The sequence below is a fragment of the Lonchura striata genome, chromosome 8 (genome assembly GCF_046129695.1).
Source record: "Lonchura striata isolate bLonStr1 chromosome 8, bLonStr1.mat, whole genome shotgun sequence".
In the NCBI taxonomy this organism is placed as follows: domain Eukaryota; kingdom Metazoa; phylum Chordata; class Aves; order Passeriformes; family Estrildidae; genus Lonchura; species Lonchura striata.
Window position 1 is genome coordinate 30,178,435 of NC_134610.1, and position 22,285 is coordinate 30,200,719.

General features: G+C 44.1%; 1 protein-coding gene across 1 annotated transcript; it reads right to left on the reverse strand.

Moving 5' to 3' along the window:
* Positions 1-13,833: 13,833 nt before the first annotated feature.
* On the reverse strand, positions 13,834-21,920 carry NABP1 (nucleic acid binding protein 1). The gene is made up of 6 exons (XM_021531362.3): positions 21,609-21,920; positions 21,366-21,504; positions 18,341-18,412; positions 16,924-16,996; positions 16,579-16,645; positions 13,834-15,785 (listed from the first exon to the last, which is right to left on the reverse strand). The coding sequence occupies exons 1-6, from the start codon at positions 21,697-21,699 to the stop codon at positions 15,598-15,600; spliced, it is 630 nt and encodes a 209-aa protein (XP_021387037.1). The 5' UTR covers positions 21,700-21,920; the 3' UTR covers positions 13,834-15,597.
* Positions 21,921-22,285: the final 365 nt, after the last annotated feature.

The window sequence follows — 22,285 nt, forward strand, 5'->3', positions numbered from 1 at the left end:
TCATCACATTAAGCTGTGATACAAGTGATACAAAATGTAGAAACTACTTTTTCTGGCAGTCTTCAATGACAGAAGGAGAAACTCCCTTTCAATACAGAGATTGTTCAAATGAATGAATGAACAAATAAATTATTAAATAAAAAGCTATTTCAACCCTACTGGTCTGATCCATCAAATCTTTGAGATCTCAAGCACCTTATTTGTGTCTTTTATACAGTTACACCCAGGGTATATTAGTCAACACTTGGAAGAGGAACTGGTGGTATCCAGAGGCAAATTTATTTCTTTTGGCAAAAGACTCAGCTACATCCCAGCTTTAATGCTCAGATTTGCATAGTGCAGCATCTGCCAAATGACAGCAGTCTCCAAGCACAGGTAAGTACCTCATACCAAGAAAATACAGCAGTTATTTCATCAATAGTTTTGATCAAACGTGTCTTAGCTTTTCAACATATCTACTTGCATTACCCAATCCATTACTCTGCAATCTGTATGAGCTCTACAGCTTGAAAGGTCTGAGGTATTTTAATCCATATTTTCCCAACTCTCTTTCTGAAATTTGGAAAAAATTACAGTGTTGTCTTTCCTCATACATATTACTATTTAATTACAGAATAACCTACTGTAACCTAGAAAACATTATTATTAAGGACTCCTTTTCAAATGTTCCTTCCCAGGTCACTCCCTTGACTGGGATAAAGCAAGCACCAAGAAGCTGCCGTGATCCAGAAAGTGCTCACCAACTCACATGAGGGCCAGATTCTCATCTTTATTATAATATTGTTTCTTTCCACAAATTATGTATGAGACAAGTCTTTTGATATTCAATAACCTGTTTACGGGAAATGACTTTACACAAAACATCAAATGACTTGACAGCAGATTGAATTTAAAATATGATTTTTTAAAATGCTCATGAAATTCATATTGCTTTAAATATAAATTAGCAGGAGTGCCAGAAGGGATGAATGTATTTCACTTCTTGACTGCAGATAATTTAAATGTACAGTTTTACCTACATTACCTCTATTCATTGTTCTTTCCTATTAAGGGATGAAGGAGCTTTCCTAGCTGCTCTGCTGCCTGGTCACACAGAGTTCCTGGGAATGTCAGGAGGTGAAGGGATGAAAGGAGAAGCCTTTGGACAGGCACACTGCCATGTCAGTGCCAGATCAAACATAGCTCGTGTAGAGCCACAGGATCCCAGGAGGAAAACAACTGCATGGCATGAGGGGCAGTGTTATTTTCCTTTTCCAACCCAGATTATCACCTTGGTTCCCAAAATATTAACTGCACTACTGTTATGTGCCACCCTTAAGGGAAAGGCAGCACGCAAGATTCACAGATCCTTGTGGTTGAGAAGAACAACAAAAATCAGAAGGTCAGCAAAAGCTTACCAAGTTTTATTAGTAAATTACTCACTTGGCATGGAAATTGCCATGCCCTGACCTCCTTTGTAGGTACCCAACAGTGGGGTTTGAATAGAGGGAAGGTGAAAAGGAAGAGAGAAAGATTAAAGAGAGGGGAGATGAAGGAAGAAAAAGATACCACCAGCCCTGGTTCCAGCATGGATGCAGCTGATGGGGTGTCCAGGGTCCTTGGAGTACCCACACACCAGGGCATGGTGGGGGTAAATTTTCATAGGTAGGCTTTGACTGCCCTGGAAAGTTCCTCATTTTCTATGCAAATTAGTCACCATGCACAGTCTCCATTCTTTCAGACCTTTCTGGGAACAGGCCAGAGGGTTTTGGTGGTCTCAATCCCCTAACACCCATGCCCACGTCTCAGCCTCCATGCTGTGCTTGTGCTGGGTTGGGTTTCTCTGCAGGAGCCAGAAGAAGGATGTTTGTCCCAGGGAAGTGCTGCCCTGCCCCATAGGGCCCCTTCCCCAGCCACACCCCATTCCCACAGTGTGCTCTTACCAACCCTTGGCTGTTACTACCAACAATCTTTGGCTGATTCCACAGCTATCTAGAGATCAGTGTTTGATAAATACCCATTGGCCCCTTATCTTCTGAGCTTCTGCAGCTATTGAACATGCATGTATCCAAAATAAAAGTAAAACCAGGCCTTTATATCTTCTGACCACTGTTCACCCTATACTAGCATCTCTCACCTAAAGGAGGTTTTTCACAGGGCAAATTCCAAATCTAATAATTATATTATTCTAATGTGAATTCTTTCCACACCTTTAAATAGAGTCAATATTCTTTATTTTCTGCCCATAAATACTTTATGTTTTAAAGATTTGCTGCCTGCTACCCCAAAGTGAAGCTAATTGGATACATGCAAATTATTTTGAGCTCCTATGGAGAAATACACTCAGCATCAGAATTTTACAATCATTTACAAATCCACACAGGAAGTAACATTAATACACATTTGATTGTTCATACTACTCTTACAAAGACCTTAGTTCTCACACTCACATAGATATACAGGCTTATATAAAATCACATCCAAAATTTCACTTAATATTTGAATTCAACCTCATCCAAGAGAAATAACCATCCCATTGGTTGCTTGCTTTCCATGCACTCAACCAAACACCTCTGGAGTTCTATTTTTGCAGTGGAAGTAAGGCAGGAGGCAGCCAATATGATCAGTCAAGAATAAACTTAATTGATCTCCACAGCCAGAATCCACATACTTGAGACAGAGTCCTCAAAATCCCACTACCTGCACAGCCACGTGCTATCTACATGGTTCCTGTTTCACTTTAAGTACAAAGTGTTTAAAGACCTGGTAAATACCCACAGATGTGTGGAAGGTTTAAGAGTGCTTCAACAGAGAGTGAAAACTAAAATAAACCTCTCTGCATAAATTCAGCTCTGTGTATTTTTCCACCCTCTATCAAATTACAGCATCCCCAAATTATGTTAAGAAGAAGCCCTGTCTAAAATGTGAGGAGCTGTACTTCATCAACTATCTGAGATGACTCAGGATTACAAGTACTGAAATAAAATGGACATCCTGTTCCAGTTTCTTTAACTGAATTTTCTCCCTCAAATAGCATCAACAAGTGACTCAGTACAATGTCATAACAAACAGTACTTGTGCTGCAGAAATGTACTTGGCAAACAGCAACTCTCACAAATAAATCACACACATTTTACTGTAGTTGCTAATCAAAAGATCTTAATTTTATCTTGGGAGGGAAGAAAATAATGTATAATAATCAGATGGCAAGTAAACAAATTATTTTTGTAATAGTGGGAAAACTATTTGCCTGCTTTTGGATGAACCCATAAACAACATCTAGGACTAAATTTGGTCCCAAATTGTGACACCAATTTTATGGTAAGAATGTACTGCTCTTCTGTCTCTCTGAGACCAGCAAAAGGGACATCCTTTTTTTCCCTGCAGACTTTGGCTGAAGTATTCCAAGCAGCAGTGCCAGCTAGGGCAAGGAGAAAAAGGTTTATGGCACAGCAGGGCCAGCCTGCTTTAGATCAGAATCACTTGTGCAGGCAAATAACATCATTTGGGGCTGCCTCCGAGCTGCACTTGGACACCATTCTGGGGGGGGTTGTGACACACTAGAGACACTGTGTCTCTCCCACATGCCCAGCTTCCAAGCAGTGGCTTTATTGCCACATCACTGCTATCAAAGCATCAATATCTCTACACTAGTGCCTGCACTGCAAGTTTCTTACATTTGGGAATCCTGGTAAAACACTGAAAGCCTCTTCTCAAAAAGCATTCATTACTCCTGAGCAGTCAGCCATATTACCACACATTACATTTTCCACTGTATTTGGAAAAAAACCAAAACAAACCTCAGCCTACATCACTAGAATACCCAGTTCTCAGATTAAAAAATCTGAATGTAAGGATATGCCATTTGGAGAATCCACTCATTCCCATCAAACAAAAATCTCATTAAAAATAAACTTCTCACCTGTAGCTAGCTTAGTAATTAGCTGCAGCTAGATTCATTAGTTATAATTCAGCGATTACATGGGATAATAGCATGCTCTAAAAAGGAAAAATGACACTTGGCTTATAAACATGTGGGTTTGTGGCAATTTCTTAAAAGAGGAGCCTGCTTTATTAAAAACTATGGATACAAACAAAGTAGCAATTTTAATTGCTTACTGTGAGAAGTGAATATGAAGACATTTCTCAGAAGCCCAAGAAACCAACCTTGCTCTTTCTTCCAAATATCAAGTAGTCATTCTGAAGATTTTTGGGGGTTTTTTTTGAGCAGTGGGAGCCCCAGAAGTTCTGTGCTGCCCCATCCCAGCCAGGAGAAAGCCAGGGGACCTGCTGAGGCAGAGCCTTAATAGCACACAGGTGAGACCTGGGCAGCAAATTGTGGGTTCATTGTCTCGTCAAGGGTGCTGCAGGCAAGCAGCAGGGCTATGACTGGGTGGAGGTTCCTTTTCTTGCTGCAGACTAGAGGAATCAAACCCCATGAGCTTGTGTTTGCCTTCTCTGCAGCCCTCAATATCCTCCCTGGGAACCTCTCGCTGACAGCCTTCAGCTGTTCCTTGCCTGTCAATTCACTTTCCTGCCCTGCACCTTGAGGTTAGCACAGTCGTACACACAAAATTCAAGCAATACACAAAATCTCTCATTATTGAACACCTTGTTTCACCCCGACAAACAAAAGCAACATGAGTACTGCTTCCCCACGTAACTTGCCACTTTTCTGGTAGATTTTTCAGCATCAATTTCTCCCCGTAAGAAAGGCTGCACAGCAGCCTCCCTCAGAAATTAAACAGGCACCAGGGCATTGCATTTCACCACAAAACATAAAAGTACTAGCAGTGAAAAGGAAGCACAGATTTTGGGGAGGGTAAGGCCACATTTGAAGTGGCTGGAGTTGTCTTTGTTAATTTAAAGTAATAACCTATCCTTATGTGCCAGTGAAAAGCACACTGCCCCCTAGATTCAAAACACTTCTTTTTTTATATCTAAAATCACATGATGGTGATGGTTCTGACATTCTCATGGGTAACTACTTAAGTTTCAATCCAAGAAACAAAGTTGTGGTCTTCCAAATAGTTTTACATACTTCATACGTCAAGATTTACTTCCTATTTAACTTGCTGCCCAGCAGGTCAGAGAGCTTCTGGGCACCCTAATACACTTACTCACATGGTTCAGGTATGACCATATACCATATCAAAGCAAAGGCAGTATTTGCAGAATACCTTCCTTAAGTCACATGAAAATTAGGGGTTTTTTTACCTCAAGGCAATTATTTGTTCAAACTCTCACAAGTTTTATGCTATGGAACTACCAAAAGAAGCATTATGAACACGCACTAATTTATTCTGCCACAATGTTACCAAAGTTAGGTGTTTTCTTAAGCAATTGTAGAAAGTCAGATGCATGGGGGAAAAAAAACCCACAGGTCTTTATCTTGTAAAATTAAACATTTTTCTGTTTGAAGATACAGAAATAATGGTTTTTAACATAGATCTGTTATGAAAAAAACCCAGCTGTTGCTCATTCACTTACCCCACTTCTGCCATAGTCTCCAGCAGCTGCAAGTCCAGCCTCTGTTTGGAACATTCTGATTTTGATTGTTACCCTTGAGTGGGAAGTCCCTTGAAGGGGGTGCTGCTGCCAGGGCAGTTAGCAGCACACTGGGAAGCCACTAGATTGCCCAAAACTCCCACAATCAAATGCTCAGTCCAACTTTTTGACAGCTCAGATGTTTCAAGCTACTCTAGAGTGGCATTTGAAGGCCTAAACGTTGCTGCCAGCCCAATGTGCTGGTTCTGAGATCTTGCCCACCCCTAGGAAAGCCAAGGAACAACTCCCAATCCTGCTGTCTGCTGAAGAGTCATGCTTTTAATGAGCTTCTGCAACAGCTCCTTCTGCTGAGTAGGTAAAAAAGATCACCTGAGATTAATTTAAGTACTAATTAAGAGCTGACCTTCTGGCAGTTAAGGCAGACACCTTCCTCACAGCCCATCTCACAGGTGCAGCACGATGCTGTAATTCTTCAGGACAAGTTACTCCTCACCTGTTTAGAGATGTGCAATTTGCACAGAAATCACAGCCTCAAAACAACCCAAACCACTCTCATTTTTAAGACTCGGTGATTTTTCAGCAGTAGAAAAACATTTATTTCCATGGTCAAGGGAGAGCAGACTTTGTTTTCTCTAGTATTAATGATTTCTGTCCTTGCAAACAAAAATATAAATCTAGATGCTAGTGATAGCCACAAGAGGCGAAACTTACCCACTCTAGATTTAATTATTTTATAGCACAGATTAGGAAAAGATCCTAGAATTGAAACAAGACTGGCATCCCCATTTCCTAGCAGAGATGCCTGGTGCCCTGGGCATGGTGAGGAGGAAGAACAGCAGGTGATCTGGCCACACACTGCCTATCTTCATGGGGCCTCACATGAACATCTAAAAACCTTCTAAGTATCCATTACCAGAGCACAATGTGGATTTTGGGATGGCAAACAGCCACTAGCACAAGCCACAAGCCCAGGAGTCCTCCTCCCTGTCCATCACTTGCCTCAAAAACTGGTGTAGGAATAGGTATTTCCAAAAGCAGCCAGCCTGGTGAGACAGACTCCAGGCTTTGGTATTCAGAACAGTTCAGCCTTGGTTTAAGCAGATATTTTGTTGTTTGTTCAGCTCTTTTCCTCCATATCTTGGCACCTCATTGAAATGAGCTTTACTAGGCACTTACATAGCAGAGCTGTAAAGAAACCAGCTGGTTAATTTAAAAGAGTGCAGTCCTTATAGCCTTCCCCTCTGGGAATTTCTTGAAGCACACACACACAAAAAAATTATATTGTAACACTTTTTCTACCACATCATGAGTTTTACTTCCAAATCCATACTCTGAGGGGAAAAAAGTCTCACCATCACTCTGCATTTTGCAGGGGCAAAAGGAGGTGCTAAATAAAGACTAAAAATCAGGACTAAAGAGCAGGAACATGGTCTCACCTCCCATCCAAAGCCACGAAGAAATTACTGTCTCTGCCAAGAGTACATTTTGTCACTATAATAGTTGCTACTGCAGGCCAGCATTAGCCTAGGTCTAACACATATCAATAGTGAGCACCTGACATTCAGCTGGACAGGCTGAGGCTGCAGCCCCCTGCAAGGGACAGTGACAGGCAGTGCCAAGAAGCTTTTATGACAAGGGACAAGCTTTGGATAGGGCAAGGCAGGGAGCTGATACAGGAGAGAAGGAACAGACAGACAGACAGGGTCCTGAAAGCCCTTGGAAGTGGCAGAGTAACAAACAGCTGAACCACAGGAGTTCAGACAAGCCACAGAGCAAGGCTGGAGGCAGAGGAAGGCAAAAATAATCTATAAACCTATTTCAGAAAGGAAAGCAAGAATTTGAAGGGAGAAGGGGGAGTATTGCCCTGTAGGAATGACGCATATGTACTCATACAGCTATTTCAGTGTCACCTTTTAGTAGGAAGCAGATATTGTTTGTTGGACAGCAAATCCTTCCAAGGCCGTGAAGCCAATCAAGAAATCCTTACCCAACCCTCACTCCCAGAAACTATCCATTAAAAAGCTGCTCAGCAGTTCTCCCTCAGTGTTCTGCACGCCATTGCCCAGTGTAAGGCATGACGGTGACATTCCAAAGAAATCCAGCTCCACACAGGGCCAACCCGCCAGATGCCAGAGACACAGAGCTACCCCAGCAAGTCTGCAGAGTATTTAAGAAGCAGTTTGCTAAATTATACAAAGGGAATAATTTGCAACGTAATGGTGTGTTTGCATTCTGAATATCTGATTTCCTGTTCAACAAATAACCTAAACACTCCCAACCAAATGAAATGTAGACAAGACTTAAAATGTTTGAAGAAAAGCACTCATCCAGAAAATTAAGGTCAACATGGAACAGATGGTGCCTCTGAAAAATGTGGTTTCAACATTTATCTTTATGTGAAATAAAAATCTTTTAAAAACCTCCGGCTGTTTGGTGACAGTCCTACTTGAAATATTGGACCTCGCATTCCATGGATAATAAAGAAGCACTAAAAAATGGCTTCAAAATACTAAATCTAAATAAAGTTCTCTCAACTAGTGTGCAATAAGATTTCTGTGGGCACGTAAATACATATCAATAAAATATAGATTCGAGCGCTTCTGTAACTGTCATAAATATTGCAACTGCTCTTTCCATTTCCATAAATATGACCCACGACTCCCAAGTGAGAAGCTTTTTCATTTGCAGCAGTCAGGGAAAAAAACGGTCCTTTCTTCTTTATCAAAGTCTTTTGAAAGGTTGAATTTGAAGCCTGGCACATGGGGAGCTGTGAACAACTTGTTACAGCGATGCATGAGACGCCTTCGCCAGCCTCAGAGGATTCCATCAATGGGATTGCAGGAAGATCGTGGTTATTCTTGAGGGCAGGCAATGTCACACCCAGCTGGGGAGGGAAACAGGGGCTCTAATTGGGCAGGGCTGTAAATTACTTTGGTAATACAGAAAGCAGCTGGGACAAGCAGAAATAATGAGACAGAGCTGCCAAACACCCGAGGAGTGGTAACATGTTGAGGGACAATCGAGAAGAGGTCGAGCACTGGCAGGAGTAGCAGTGCAAATTCCCACAGGGCAAGGTAACAACAGGCAGGGGAAGGCTCCAGGGAAGGTCCTCCACTGAGAAGGTTTTCTCAGGACAGGTAAAAGAGAAGGCAGTCAGAGAAACCACAGAGCTGCACAGCAGGCAGCTCTCAAGTTACAAGAAACAAACAAATGAAAAAACCCAAACCCAAACCCTCATATCCTGAGTGAACCAAATATTTCTGGGAGATGAGGTAACCTGTGGTACCTAAAAATACTGTCCTGTGGAGACCTCCTCCTGTGCATCACCCTGCTGACAGGCTGTTACTTCTGATCACAGGCTGCACACAGCACCTGAAGCTAATCCCTTAAGCCAATTCCTCAGGGGCCACCTGCGTGACTGGACTGAAGAAGAAGCCTCACCAGCTTTGGCCATCAAAGCAGCCACAGCCATAGAAGGAGCCATTTGTTCATATCACCCAAACTAAATCACAATTAGCCCAGTGACAACAGGCCACTGAAGCACAAAACCACAAGGTAATTACAGATCTACCATCAGTTCTTGTTTCCCAGTCACCAGACATCCAAGAGCACAACCATGATCAATGCACCTCTTTTTTCCAGTGTGGCTTCCAGACATTTACATCTACTAGAAAGTCCCAGATTATTGCAACTTGTGCCTTCAGGTCCAGCACTGATGAAGTTGCACAGTGAGTTTCTGCAAATCCACCTGGCTAAAAAGACTACAGGAAGCTAATTGCAGCAATTTTCCTGAGCTGACATATCCTTCTAATTGGCTTCATGATACTGACTTACTGACGTTTTGGGTCCCACTTCCTCTAGAAATTACCTCTGATTCCCCATACTACTGGGGAAAATAAGCTTAGCAATAACATTTAGACTCACTGTCCCTAGCAATGGGCCCTGCCATCAGTAAAGCACAGCCAAAATGAAAACAGACTGGGCATTCCAGGGAAACACTTGCAAGAATGGTTTTGCACAGAAGTTTCTTGCTTCAAGGTCATCCCAATCCACATCACAGACAGCTCTGATAAGCAACAGCACAACAGCTCACCAGAGACTTAAAAATAGTAGAGAGTTTATGAAGTTCTTTCTCTCCCTACCTAAGGCTTTTTAAAACTGAAATAGATATTTTATTTCCTTCTAAAAGAAGGTTGTGTTGATTTTGTTGGTCCTATTGCATAGCCAAGTGCTGCTGCGGCACATAGAAATGTCTATCTCCATCAGGCCTCAACTCACTATTTCTAAAAATAAAGTAAGTAATAATAATTTGTTCCTCCAGCACCTGGTGTTTAAACTCATTTCTTGGCAACTTCTGTTCTCGGCATTTAAACATTTTTTATATTCACCTTAAGTCTGGCAGCACTATTGGTTATCCTTCTCTGCCTCACTAATAATTTGGTTGATGGCATGCAGGTGGGTCTCTTATAATTAAAAAACCCATTTGCAAAGTTTGCATTAGGTGATCTGAAAAAATAGAGCACTCCTTTCAAAGGTTAAATAAGTAAGCTGCAGAGCTCCATGAAAATATTGCATAATTTAGGGATAAAAATAGTTTTGCTTTATTCAAGCTAGGCTGGATAGGTAGATTTTTACTGCAATCAGCCTAAACCTCATCTCTCCAAGTTACATGCTCAAGTTGATTATAGGAAATTAAATTTAGTATTAATCAACCTAGGAAAAATGAAATTACAAAAATTAAGCTAATGCATAAATCATAGAAAAGAATGGTAGAGCCAGCTGGCGATCATTTAATGCATCTTCATCTTGTCCCACACCAGAACCAGCTCCCCCCCTCCCCAAGCCACTCTTGACAGTTATTGTCCAACCCTTTCCAAAATTTACCCACAACACAGGTACCAGAAGCCACTAGTCAGAGCCCTGCAGGGCCCTACCAGCCCTTCTGCTCCAGGCCTTGCCTTGGCATCCCCCAGCCATCCTGATTTGGGGTATCCCCCACCCCTGCCCCAGCTGGCAGGGCCCAGGAAAGCAGCTCCTCCCAGTTCCACTGACAGGTCACTTGCAGTTTTGGGCACAGAACTGCAGCACTTGGCACCACTGAAGAAAAAAGAGCAAACCGCAAAGGGCAAGTCCAATTACCTAATTACAAAGGATCTAGGCTTAGAAATACATATTTGTAAAAGTTTCCTGATTTAGAAAGAATTCTACATATTAGTTGTGGCTTTCGTCTTCTCCACACCATCCACACGATAAATTACAAATTTAGCATCTGACAGATCTGCACTACAGATCCCAGTGTTACAGATGAGAAATTACTGCCTGCATAGGACCTGATCCAAATTGTCCTTGAAGCTAGTGGGATCTCCCAGTGAGCCCCATGGGACGTAGGGGGTTCCATATTTCCCAAATTGCTGTCCAGTACTTTGCAAAGCCACTTCATCCTCTGGACACAAACCCAAAGAAAGCTTGGTAGAGGGTTCTGCTGACACACTACAACCAACATGCAATTACACTTCCATAGAGTCACAGCTGATGGTGCATTAAGCCAATTTTGTCTTTTATATGCAAATTTATTAAACATGGAGCAGCCAGTCAGCCCTACAATCCACTCTACACAGCCAAACCACACCATTTAAACCTGTATAATAACAAAACATTTAGCTCTGAAGATACATTTAGAGAACAAGGGTTTTCTTCTCTGAGCTACATCCTAATGTTTTCTTCCTTCCCTAATCTTACTTGCTAGGACATGTACAAATCCAGACAGTCTTTATCAGCTGGGTGTGTGGGAGGGCAGTTTCAGATGAAGCTCTTACGACTGCATTGTTTTCTTTATGAGAAAAAAAAAATCAGCAACTTAGAGAAATTAAAAACCTAAATGACGTTCTTAAGAGTTCCCCTTAGTCACTTCCAAACTTTTTTCCTAATCCCTTTGAACTCCAGTAGTTTAATCAACAGCTTGTTTAGGATTAATCTTCTCATCCCAATTACACACACACACCCCAACATCCATCACAGAATAAATTAAAAAGCAGAATCCCCATAAAGAGCCATAACAATTTCACATTCTATGGAAGGAAGATTAAAGGACTCAGTAAGACAAAGGCTGAAGACAAAAAGAGCATCTCTTAATGAGTTCCTGGGGCCCCTGTGCTCTCAGCAGCAGGGCCAGGCTCACCCTGCAGCGCTGCAGTCAGGGGCAGACCTGGCTGGGGCACAGCTGGCAGGAGCTCCACTGCAGCCATTAACAGAGCTCAGCAGGTCCGGGCTGGGCAGTCACAGCCCTGCAGCCTCCCCAGGAGCATGCACAGGTGCATGCAACTCCCCAAATTCACTGACCAGCTCCTGAGCCAGCCGCCAGCAAGGGCTGCAGGGACACTGCAAGGCACCTCCCGGGATGCCGTGGGAAAGCGCCGCCGGACACACGCACGCAGCGCAAATAACTGCTCGGCTCAGGGACAAAGAGCGTGTTCGACTGGGCACAGCTACAAGCATCAGAGAAATAAGGGAACAACCTGGCAGGTGAAAACACATGGGCCATGAAGGAGCCCAGGAGACTTCCCCAGAAACACTCCCAACCCCATTGCTTTTACTAATTCCTAGTCCTATAAAAGTACTTCAGGAGTTACCTAAAAAAACTGCCTTATAGTGAGGAAAAGACCCCTTGTTTTAGGAGTATGTACATGAGCTGCAGAAGATGGCCACAGCAGCCAGGTCATTACAAGACACAAGGTTCAATGTCTGTGAAAAACCTAAGGGGCTTCAGGGAAGAGCACCTGTCTCCTGCACACTGCCCTGGCCAGAGACCATGGTGGACAGCCCTGCAGGGCTGCTAAGGGGGCTGGCTGTGCAGACACTGCACTGAGGTAGAAAAGGTGTTTTGTACCACCCATCATGGCTTTGCAGAAGCAGCACTCACTGCAGACACCCTTCCTGGGATTTGTGATGCTAAAGATCAGCCTCATTTGGAGAGCACAGGACTGCAACCTGCCAGTTTCAAGTTAAGGCAAAAACTAAATAAGTTGTGAAGGCAGATTACATTTCAGGCACTGCATTTTGGTCCACTATTTATATTTGTTCTTATAGCACCTTCCCATTTTCACTGTGGACATGGAGTAAGTGACTTTCTCCTGCATCCAAAGTTATGGATGCTGAACACGACTGCTTTGCCACTTTCAAATCAAGGTGATTCATGCAGAGGATGGACAGAAAAAACAGATGGCAACAGAAATACAGCAGAACTTTTTCCACTGCCACTCAGCCATCAGTCCTTGTGCTAGGGCAGGTAGGAGAGGGGGAGCTGTTGTCAGGTGATGAGAACAGGGCATCTTGTGATTCAAGTGTATGGGGACTACTCAGCAGCACTTCAACACTGTGCAGTTTGTGTCTGGGTACGTGAACACCTTTTTTCCTTTGGAAATCTGTATTATCCAGAATGAGACTACCCTAAGTGTCACCTAGCCATTAATAGGAAAACATCTGTAAAGAGACTCCTTGACCTCATCACTGAGCACTGCCTTATCATGTCACAGTAATTCACAACTGCTTGTTTGCACAGAGATGTGTGTGTCTGTCTCTGTGAACCAAGGTGGTATGATCCCAGCTGTAAGGCTCCCAGATTCCTCTGCAAGCTGAGCACTCACTATCTTGACACTGATACCTCTGAGGAAAACAACTTTTGTCACAGGTTCAGTGGAAGATCAGAGGACCTTGAAAAATTATATTTAAGTTCATGTCCATTTCAGGGCACAGATTTCCCCTGCAAAGAAGTAAAAATTTATTAATAAACTGCAATAGTTTCATGTAAGAAACAGGAAAGCAGGAATGTTACTAACCTTGAGAATGTGAAGAGCAGTTTCTTGCTTTTTTTCCTCCTGACTGCACATCAATCATCCACTTCACTGCAGGGTTTTACTCTTATGCCTCTTATTAGCATTAATCATTTTTTAGTTGGACTTTGTGAACAAGTATTCTGTTTATTAGCTTAACAAAAGCTCAGATGCATAGAGCTACAAACATCAGGAACCTCAGCACACACTAACACAGGATTGCCCTTGATTCTAACTTCTTTATGCCACAGAGAAGACCACCAATGTGCACTTGAGATCCACACTGGAATAGTCCAATGAACACAGACCCCACCAAGCCATCACCTGCACGGTTCACTTTGCTAATTTTACAGCTCCTACTGACTGGGCAGCATGGCTCTCACACCATACTTACATCTTATGTACCTCTGGAACACATCACAGATACTTCCTGGGTTTAGAAGTCCTCTGGGCTTCCTTCTCACAAGCATATCTTATATCTTAGAGCAACATTGCAGAAGAAGGTTGTCCATGCATCTAGACTATACATCACATTTATTTAAACAAGTAAGCAATTTAAAGTCCCTGAGTTACATGTCACCTCCTTACACCATTTCCCCAGAAATGCCTGCTTTCTGCTTCACCAATGACAAGTACTCTTCCACAGCAGCATGCAGAGAGGATCTCCTGAGGCATGCCACCCTCTTGTGTCCAAAACAAGCTTCACTAGTTCCACCTGGAAGTACCAGGAAAGCACTTTACCAGAGTACAGACATACAGCCCTCGGGGTGTCTGGGCACACAGGTCTCTCAACCTCCCTTCAGCACTTTGTTGCTGCTGATGCTTGCATTTCAAAGTTCAGTATTTCACACCAAGCAGGGAACTTGCACCAATTAGAAGCAATTTTTAACAGACTACGATAGAGTACCAAAAGCAAAAAGTATCAAATGTAAACAACTTGTAAACATTAGTAACATCAGTAGAGTCGAATAACATGAATGACCACAGAGACAACTCAAAATTCAGAAACAGCCTTTTGTCATGAAGTCTTTATGGCTTGACAGAAAGAAAGATTTGTTTTTGATGTGGTTAGTGCAATTTTTTTTTTATTTGAGAGGTCAGTTAAGAAGAGTTAAACAGATGAATCCAGTATGACACCTCAGTTTCCGAGTTGCTGATCTGAAATATGGCACTGGACTCTCATCTAGAGTCAAGGCATTTGTGATCTCAGAAATAAAACCAGCTATTTGCCTCCCATGATATGGAGAGAGTTCTTCAAAAGATAATTCTGTTTTATATGAAACAGAGGAAGGAAAGCTTAACAGCATCACAAGTGCAGCTGTGTGCTTGGCCAGTACCTCTGCAATCCACATATACAGCTTCATCTAATACACAATTTATTCGGAAAAGTGAATGAAGGAAGGAGGAGTAGGCAGACGCATTGAAGAAATGGGTAATGCAGCATTTGAGAACAGTCCACTCCTGGAAATCCAGGCTCCTGCAAAGTAACCTTGGGCTTTTACGCAAGGAAAGGCTACAAAAAGCGTATCTTTCAACACTGTCTGAATTTAATCCTCCTATTCTGCTATCTCATGCAAAGCAAGAACCAATATCCATGCTTCTATCCAAAGCAAAAATCATTGTCACTTTCCTTGACAGTGATAATGGTGTTTAGAGAGAATTTTTCAAGTAGTGTACACCTTTCTGGAATCAGGATCAAGCTTCACAACACTAAACACATCTTCAGCTTTGATCCAAGCTATCCATTCCCTGATTCCAGAGACACCACTAGGTCTGGCACCACCATTTCCTTACACTTATTGCTTTACAAGCTATATTCATTCCCAGGACACCTAGCTCACCAGAGTGCTTTTGCTCTTCCCTTCAATTCTCTTCCCATGCGAAGAGCTCTCGTTATCCCTCGCGGAAGTCAACACACGTGTGTACAGGACAGAGTAGACCTATTAAGGCTACATGGCTGACCAACAGAAATACATGAATGTAACTGAAATTTTCTTCCGTTTAGCAAAGGGCACTGAGTTTTAATTGAGACATTTTCACCTGTGACCCTTACTTCCTCATATCCACCTTCTCCCCCTACCCCCTTTATGTACGGGGAAGACTCGCTGTGCTTCCCTGATGCAAAACAAGAAATAGATCACATCAAGTTTGCTCCATACACCAAAAGGTTAAAAAAAAACCAAAGGACAAACTGGTTCACAGTTAACTATAAATAAAAGTGCAGTAAGTGTTCAAGTAGAGTGTAGAGTTTAAGCGAGCTGTACAACCACATTTGGCATAGTCATCTTTTAAAGGCCCTGCGTGGGTCCCTCCCGTTACTGACAGCAGGGGGAAGAGGCTGAGCACTATTTGCTGGTGCTGGATTTACAGGTCCTCGTCCATTGCCTCTCCCACTACCTGCATAAATGTGGCCGTGGTTATATGTGAATGGAAATCCACTTGCTTCAGGTCCAGTTTGTAAACCATTTCCTAAAAAGACAAACAAACGTTATCACGAGTTCCATGGGTTGAAATCACTGATTCCTGACATAAGTTTACCAACAGGGAATACATGGAGTTTGCAGTAAACACCAAACCCTGAAGACCAGAAGGAAAAGCCTCTCTGGCACTGCAAGACCCAAATCACAGCTTATCCCTCCCTTCCCAAGCTACCTTCCTTCCATCCCTTTCTCAACTACAGCAAGAAGGGTCATGGTAACAGCTGTATAACACTGGCTACTGAGTATGGGCATTGTGTAGTCAGGCTGGAACTAAGGTCTCCTCTCAGTTTACACCTGCTCAAAGCCTGGAAGCATTTTCATACTTAAAATTCTGTGTTTAAATACAGCACAAAATTATCTGGGTAAGTCAAATATTGGAATTCAGATTACCACCACATCTGTTTTCATGAGCTAATCAGGCAGGAAAGCCATGTCCAGCAAGACTGAAGTAATTTTTAAAGCCAATGTCTCAGGAAGTTTAAAGAAGTGGAATTTGCAAAAACTTTTAAAAAGTATCACAACAATTTAAGATTAGTAGAGACCCTTATGTGATATAGGCACCCTGAATATTCTAATCTCCTCCTCTCTCCTATCGGAGAAATCCTAAAAATAGTTTCAGGAAATGTTCATGCTTACGTACTTGAGGTTCTGGCCCCAGTCTGAATGACTTTTTAGAGTCTAGTACACATTTTTATTCCAAGAATGGAGAACCCTTGAAATAAATTTCTATTCCCATTAAGTGTTTCTCATTTTTTCACTTCTACAAACTGAAAAAAACTTACCCAGTGGCCCAAAAGTACAAGTACCCATACCACTTGATGCAGAAATATTATTCTGTTCACCCTGTGCCTTTTGAGAAAGGTAAAAAAAAAAAAAAAAAAAAAAAAAAGACATGGATCAGAGAAAGAAAATTCACATTTTTACAGAAAGGGGCTGATTTTTTCCCCCTCTGTGTTCTTACAGTGGCTCCACATGGAATTTATCCGCTACTTCAATAATTGGCTCATTTTTAGCTATATATCTCTGAGTCCCTTTTTGCAGAAGAGTCACATCTGATCACAGCCTAGTGTGAAATATTCAGAACAAAGAGCACTTTAGACCAGAAACCTCAGACAAGTTTAACATACCAGCTTGTTCTGCCCAACGTGTTCCGAGTTGGGTTCGCTGTAGTTTGGCACTTCTGAGTACACCATGCAGAACCTGGGAAGAAATTAGGATTATTAGAAAGTTCTAAAGCCATTTTTAACAGAGTTCTCAACTCCACAATTCAGAGCATATATTCTTGACACATTCCATCAGATAGAAGTAATTACTCCAGATCCCACTGTTCAGAAAATATCCGTAGGTATTAAAAGGCTCTTTGATCCCTTTATAGGCTTGTGGTGAGGCTGCCACATCTTCCTGGTGAGGGCATTTCAATTAAGCAAAGGCAAGTATTCATTTAATCAAGGAGGTAAACGGGCCTAAATAAAACAAACGGTGATGAAAGGGCTCCCTTTGTCTCTCTTCCAGCTGCATAATCCTGTCCAGCACCCACTCACAAGGTCACCTGAGGCACTGAGTCACCCAGCCTGCTCCCAGACAGGGGCTGCATTACACCTCTAGAGAAAACACTCCCACACTGTGCACTGCCCCTTAACAATAACAGCACAGAGGAGCCCGAAACAGGCAATGAAATTCAAAGCATCCTTTTCCACTCAAGAGGACTATGGCAGAATAGGCTCATCAACTCACAACATGGACATTATGACAGAGAAGAAGAAAGATCTGGATCATTACACTGCTTGGAATGGTTAAACACAAGTGGAGCTCCCACCTGCTGCTGGGAGGTACACCTCAGATAGTACTCTCATCACTCCAGCCTGCTGGAGACCAAGTCAGCTGGGTAACTTCTGAGGTAATGGATTTTGTACAAGACAATCTGTAGATTTTTTTTTTTTTTTGTGTAAATCCATCTGAACACTGGGCATTTCTGAACCATAAAGGAGGATATGTAGCAACCCCAGAGCCCCACTTCCCTGATGGCTGCAAGGTTTCCCATAGCACTTTGTGCAACAATGTGAGTACTCTTCTGGTTAGAAAATGTTGCTTTTTTTTTTCTATTGCTCAAGTATGTTAGTCATGTTTGCTCTTAGGCAGGAGCTGTTGCCCCAGTCTGTGGGCAGTTTAAAGCAGGTTTAATGAGGCTTGCTTCTGCTTGGATATGATTCACTGGAGTGACCTTGCTCTTCCTTCTCTGCACTGCCTGTCCCTCAAGGATGACACACATACAAAAGGCTTCTAACCAAAATGAAGTGGTTAGTCAAGATAAGGCCTAGCTAAGCAAAGCAGATTGTCATTTATACAGTTCTTCCTCCTAGACCTGCACCAATGATGGAGGCTGATTTCCCTCAAAGTACCTACAGTCCAGACAGGGTTAGAGCTCATTACATCCACAGCCAACTGAGAACACACTTTTGTTGCCCTGAATTCCATTTCCTAAGAGCTACCAGGTCTCATACTTACCATGGCACTCTGTGAGAGGTACGAACACACAATACTTACTCCCCAATTTTATGCAGCTCCCCTCCTCGTCCTGTGTAAAGTGTCAGGCATCCTTTCCACAGAGATGCGTACCTGGCCAGAGAAAGGAGAAGTAAAACAGTTTCTTAGTGAATGAGCTGACAGAGGAAGTGGAAGCAGGCTATCTTCCAGGAACTTAACAAGTATTACACGCCAGCATGGACTAAAAAAGTTCCCAGGTTCCTCAATGTCACCAATGCCAATGGTTTACAGATCCCCATGTACTACTTCCAGCAAAAGGTACCGGAAGCTCAGCAGACTCCTTTGACAATTCCAGGAAAGCAGCCAATTATTTTGAGATTGGATGCTCTTTCGTTAACTGGAAAAACCCTTATGACTTGTCCTGCAGAGAAAAGGCATTTTGCCAAAAGTAGTATCTGTGTTATATTTGGTGACAACTCTCAGTTCTGCTTTCAGCAGGAGCCAGGAAGAATCACCTTTGCTTGCTGGAGAACAGCTACTGCATGCATATGATCAAAAGTGCTTCCATTCCTAATATAGGTCCTTACCAGACTGGGTTTTTTAAAGGCACAAGTTTGGCCATCAAACTCCAAGTGATGAATGAAAACACACTGAAATCGGTTTTTGATTCCAGGAACATTCCCTTACAAAGACAGGGTGAGTGCACTCTGTTCTTTATGATGGCACTTGACTTCAAGCACAGAAATCTGAGCCATACAAAATTTTCTGTGTAATTGTTCCCTTTAGTGAGGAAATCAAGTTGGTGTAGAGAATGAAGAAAATGCAGACCAGAACACAGGCACAGTTAGTGCAAGGGAGTTAAAAAGAGTATGAGTGTCTCCTAGCACAGGAGCAGGCAGCCTCAGCAACTGCACTCACAGGAGTCACCACTCTGGACAAGTCACCACTTCCTTACGCTCCGGGTGTATCTCTGGAACAGAGATAACAAACCTTCCTCTTGCCCTTGGCCTTATCTGCTGAGACTGGGAGACATCCGGCCATAGGCAGGGCCCTGAAGAGGCACCAGGGAGCAGTCAGGCTGGCAGGAGAGGACAGCACTGCCAGTGCAGTGATAACCTTCTCTGCACTTCAGCAGGAAAGCAAGGCACTGTAACTGCAGATACTATCTTGGGAGCTTTCCATCCAGAACAAGGATTAGTGTTCTTCACAGATTCACTTTAAAGATTCCCTCACTGCCTAACCTGTAATAACCAGCTAGTCAGGCAGTCTTGTGGCAGAAAAAGGAAATGAGCTACCAAACAATAAATGTAAGTCAAATATACATTTACTGGGAAAAGACCCAGCAAGCCATGTGACTAACAACCCCCAGCACAAAGTTACTCCACGTATGCAAGCACTGGTTTTTAATCTCAAAAAGAGCGGGCCATAAAGCACTAAACTCCAGCACTAATTTCAAATTTAAAAATATTAAGTACAACAGCTTCCTGTAAATGGGTTCACCACCTTTTGCAGGGGAATGCATCTGAAGCTTGAAATTCAGCAAGGGGCAAAAAAAGGCATAATTACTGGTGGTGCCTGTGTAAGGTTTTCTGCTTGCATCAGAGGGCATCCTGCCCTATGAAGCCAGATTGGCCTACAGAGCTGAAATTTACCTGCCTTGCAATGGCAACACCACATATTCAATTATGCTTAAATATAAAATTGTGTTTGGAGAACCCTGTATGCCAGCATGAGGCCAGTTTTCTGAAGATGAGAGCCAAACCAGAATGGATTTCGCTTTTGCCATTTCACTCCCTCTGCAGTCCTGAGGGAGCATGCAATTCATGTAAATGAAGGCATGACTTTGCCACCCACCAGAATCAGTGATGTCAGCTCATAAATTTAATACATACAAGCCAAGCTCGGTTTTTTACATTAAACAATGCCATGACTCGTTGCACAGAAACACCAGAGCAGTTACAGTAAGCCAGTCACAGAAGGGAGTACAGTAATGCAGCTGAACAGTATTGCTCTTAATTTGTTTCAATGTCATCTACACCCAGGGCTTTGTGCTGGCCCAGAGCTCTGGTTTAGTTCCACCCATCCCTGTGCTCCACGTGCTCTCCACGCAAGCAGCCTTCCCCAGAACCACCTCTGCTGAGGAGTCAGCCCATTTCGTGTAAAAGGACATTTGCATAGGAGGAAGCAGCTGTAGTTTTGGTGGCAAGGGTCATGCAATTTCAGTCCAGAACTGAGAATGATACTCAAATGGACAACTTAAGAGCAGCTCAGTTAGAAGCCCGAGTTGCCTTTCACCTACTTTTTCATAAAAACAAATTAACAGGACCTTACACACACTGCAGATCCTGGAGTCCTGTAGGCCAAAGGATCGGCGTAATGGCTTTCTAAAAGTGCACCTAACTGGAATGAAGCACTCAAATGAAACTTACTATGACTTAGCTAGTGACAATTTAAGTGACACGGAAAAGGATTTTCAGATTGTCAGTAACGTTCTCACAGTAAGTCTAGGGGTTGGGTTTGTTTCTTTTTTTAATTAAATTACCTCTGAGGAATTATTTGCACCTAAACAAATTAACACATTCTACAGTGTAGCCCTAGAAAGAACTTTTATAGTGAAACTGGAAAGGTTCTCCTCTGCCTGTCACTTTTGTTACATCACTCCAATGAAAAGCAACTTTTCTGTGTGATATGTAATCATCCTCACCTTTCATTAGGGAGCTGACTGCGAGAGGAAAGAATTAGCTGTGAAAATAAGAACACGCTTTGGACTTCCCCAGCTTGATTTACAGGCCAGGACTGACTGTTGCATTCCCCCCTGCCCCAGAAGTATTTTCCTAGGACGCTTTTTAAAGCCAACACAAATCTCTTCACCACCACATCCTCATGACAAACCCAAGCCCCTCCTTGCCTGCACACTCACGCTAGGCACGTTGTGGCCTGGGGAAGGTGGGTTTAGTTTGGCAGTGAGCTCAGGGCGCTGTCTGGGTTACAGGGAACGGTGGGAGGCGGCGGCCGTGTCCCCGCGGCCCGGGAGGGGCCCGGGGTGACAGCGGGCAGCGCGGCCGGCGGGCGGCCCCGTACGCACCCTTTGGTCAGGCGGATGATGTCCCCCGGCTGGATGAGGCCGCCGATCTCGTCCCACACGCAGATGGTGATGCTGCCCGTCTTGTCCGCCACCTTGCAGGACCTCACCTCGTGCCCGTCCTTGGTCTTGGTGACTCGCCCTGCGGGGAGAAGCGCGGCTCAGGGGGGCCCGGCGCCGCCGCCCCCCCGCCCGCCGTTACACGCGTGGGCGGTCCGGGGGTGGGGCGTGCCGGGCGCCACTTACCGATCTCCAGCACAATAAAGATGACATTTAAGTTTTTCAGTCCGGGTTTTATGTCTTTTATAAGGAAATACGTGTCGCTCGCCGCGCTCATGCTGCGGCCGGCGCGGGGGTGAGGGCTAGCGGGGCGGGCCGAGCCCGCATCCCGCGGGGGAGCAGAAGCAGCGCGGGGCCGGGCGGGGGGGCACCGGCGACCCTCACAGGGGACGGGGACACGAGCACCGAGGGGCTGTGCGGTGACTGTGCGGCACGCCCGACCCCCACCGCTCCCTCTCGACACCGACACCAACAGCACAGCTCCCACACCGCCTCCCTCTCCCGCCGGCACTGAGGAGCACACGTGCGCCGCGCTCCGCTTTATACCGGCCGGGCGCTACCAACCCGGGCGCCGGGAGGGGGAGGTTGCGGCGAATGGAATCGTCCGGGGCACGCGGAGCGCCGGGAGTGGGTAACGGGCGGGCGCGAGCCGGCGCCGCGCGCTGATTGGCCAGCGCTGCCGCCGCCATCTTCTCCTTCTCGGGGCGCTGCCGCTGCTGGGTTCGGGGCTGCCCGCGCGGGTGTGCTCCCTCAGCTCGGGTGTGCTCCCTCAGCTCGCCCTGCCGCCTCTCAGCCCCTCGGCTTCCCCTCAGCCCCTCGCCCACCCGCTGACCTCCCTCCGGGCAGCAGCCCCGCGGCGCCTC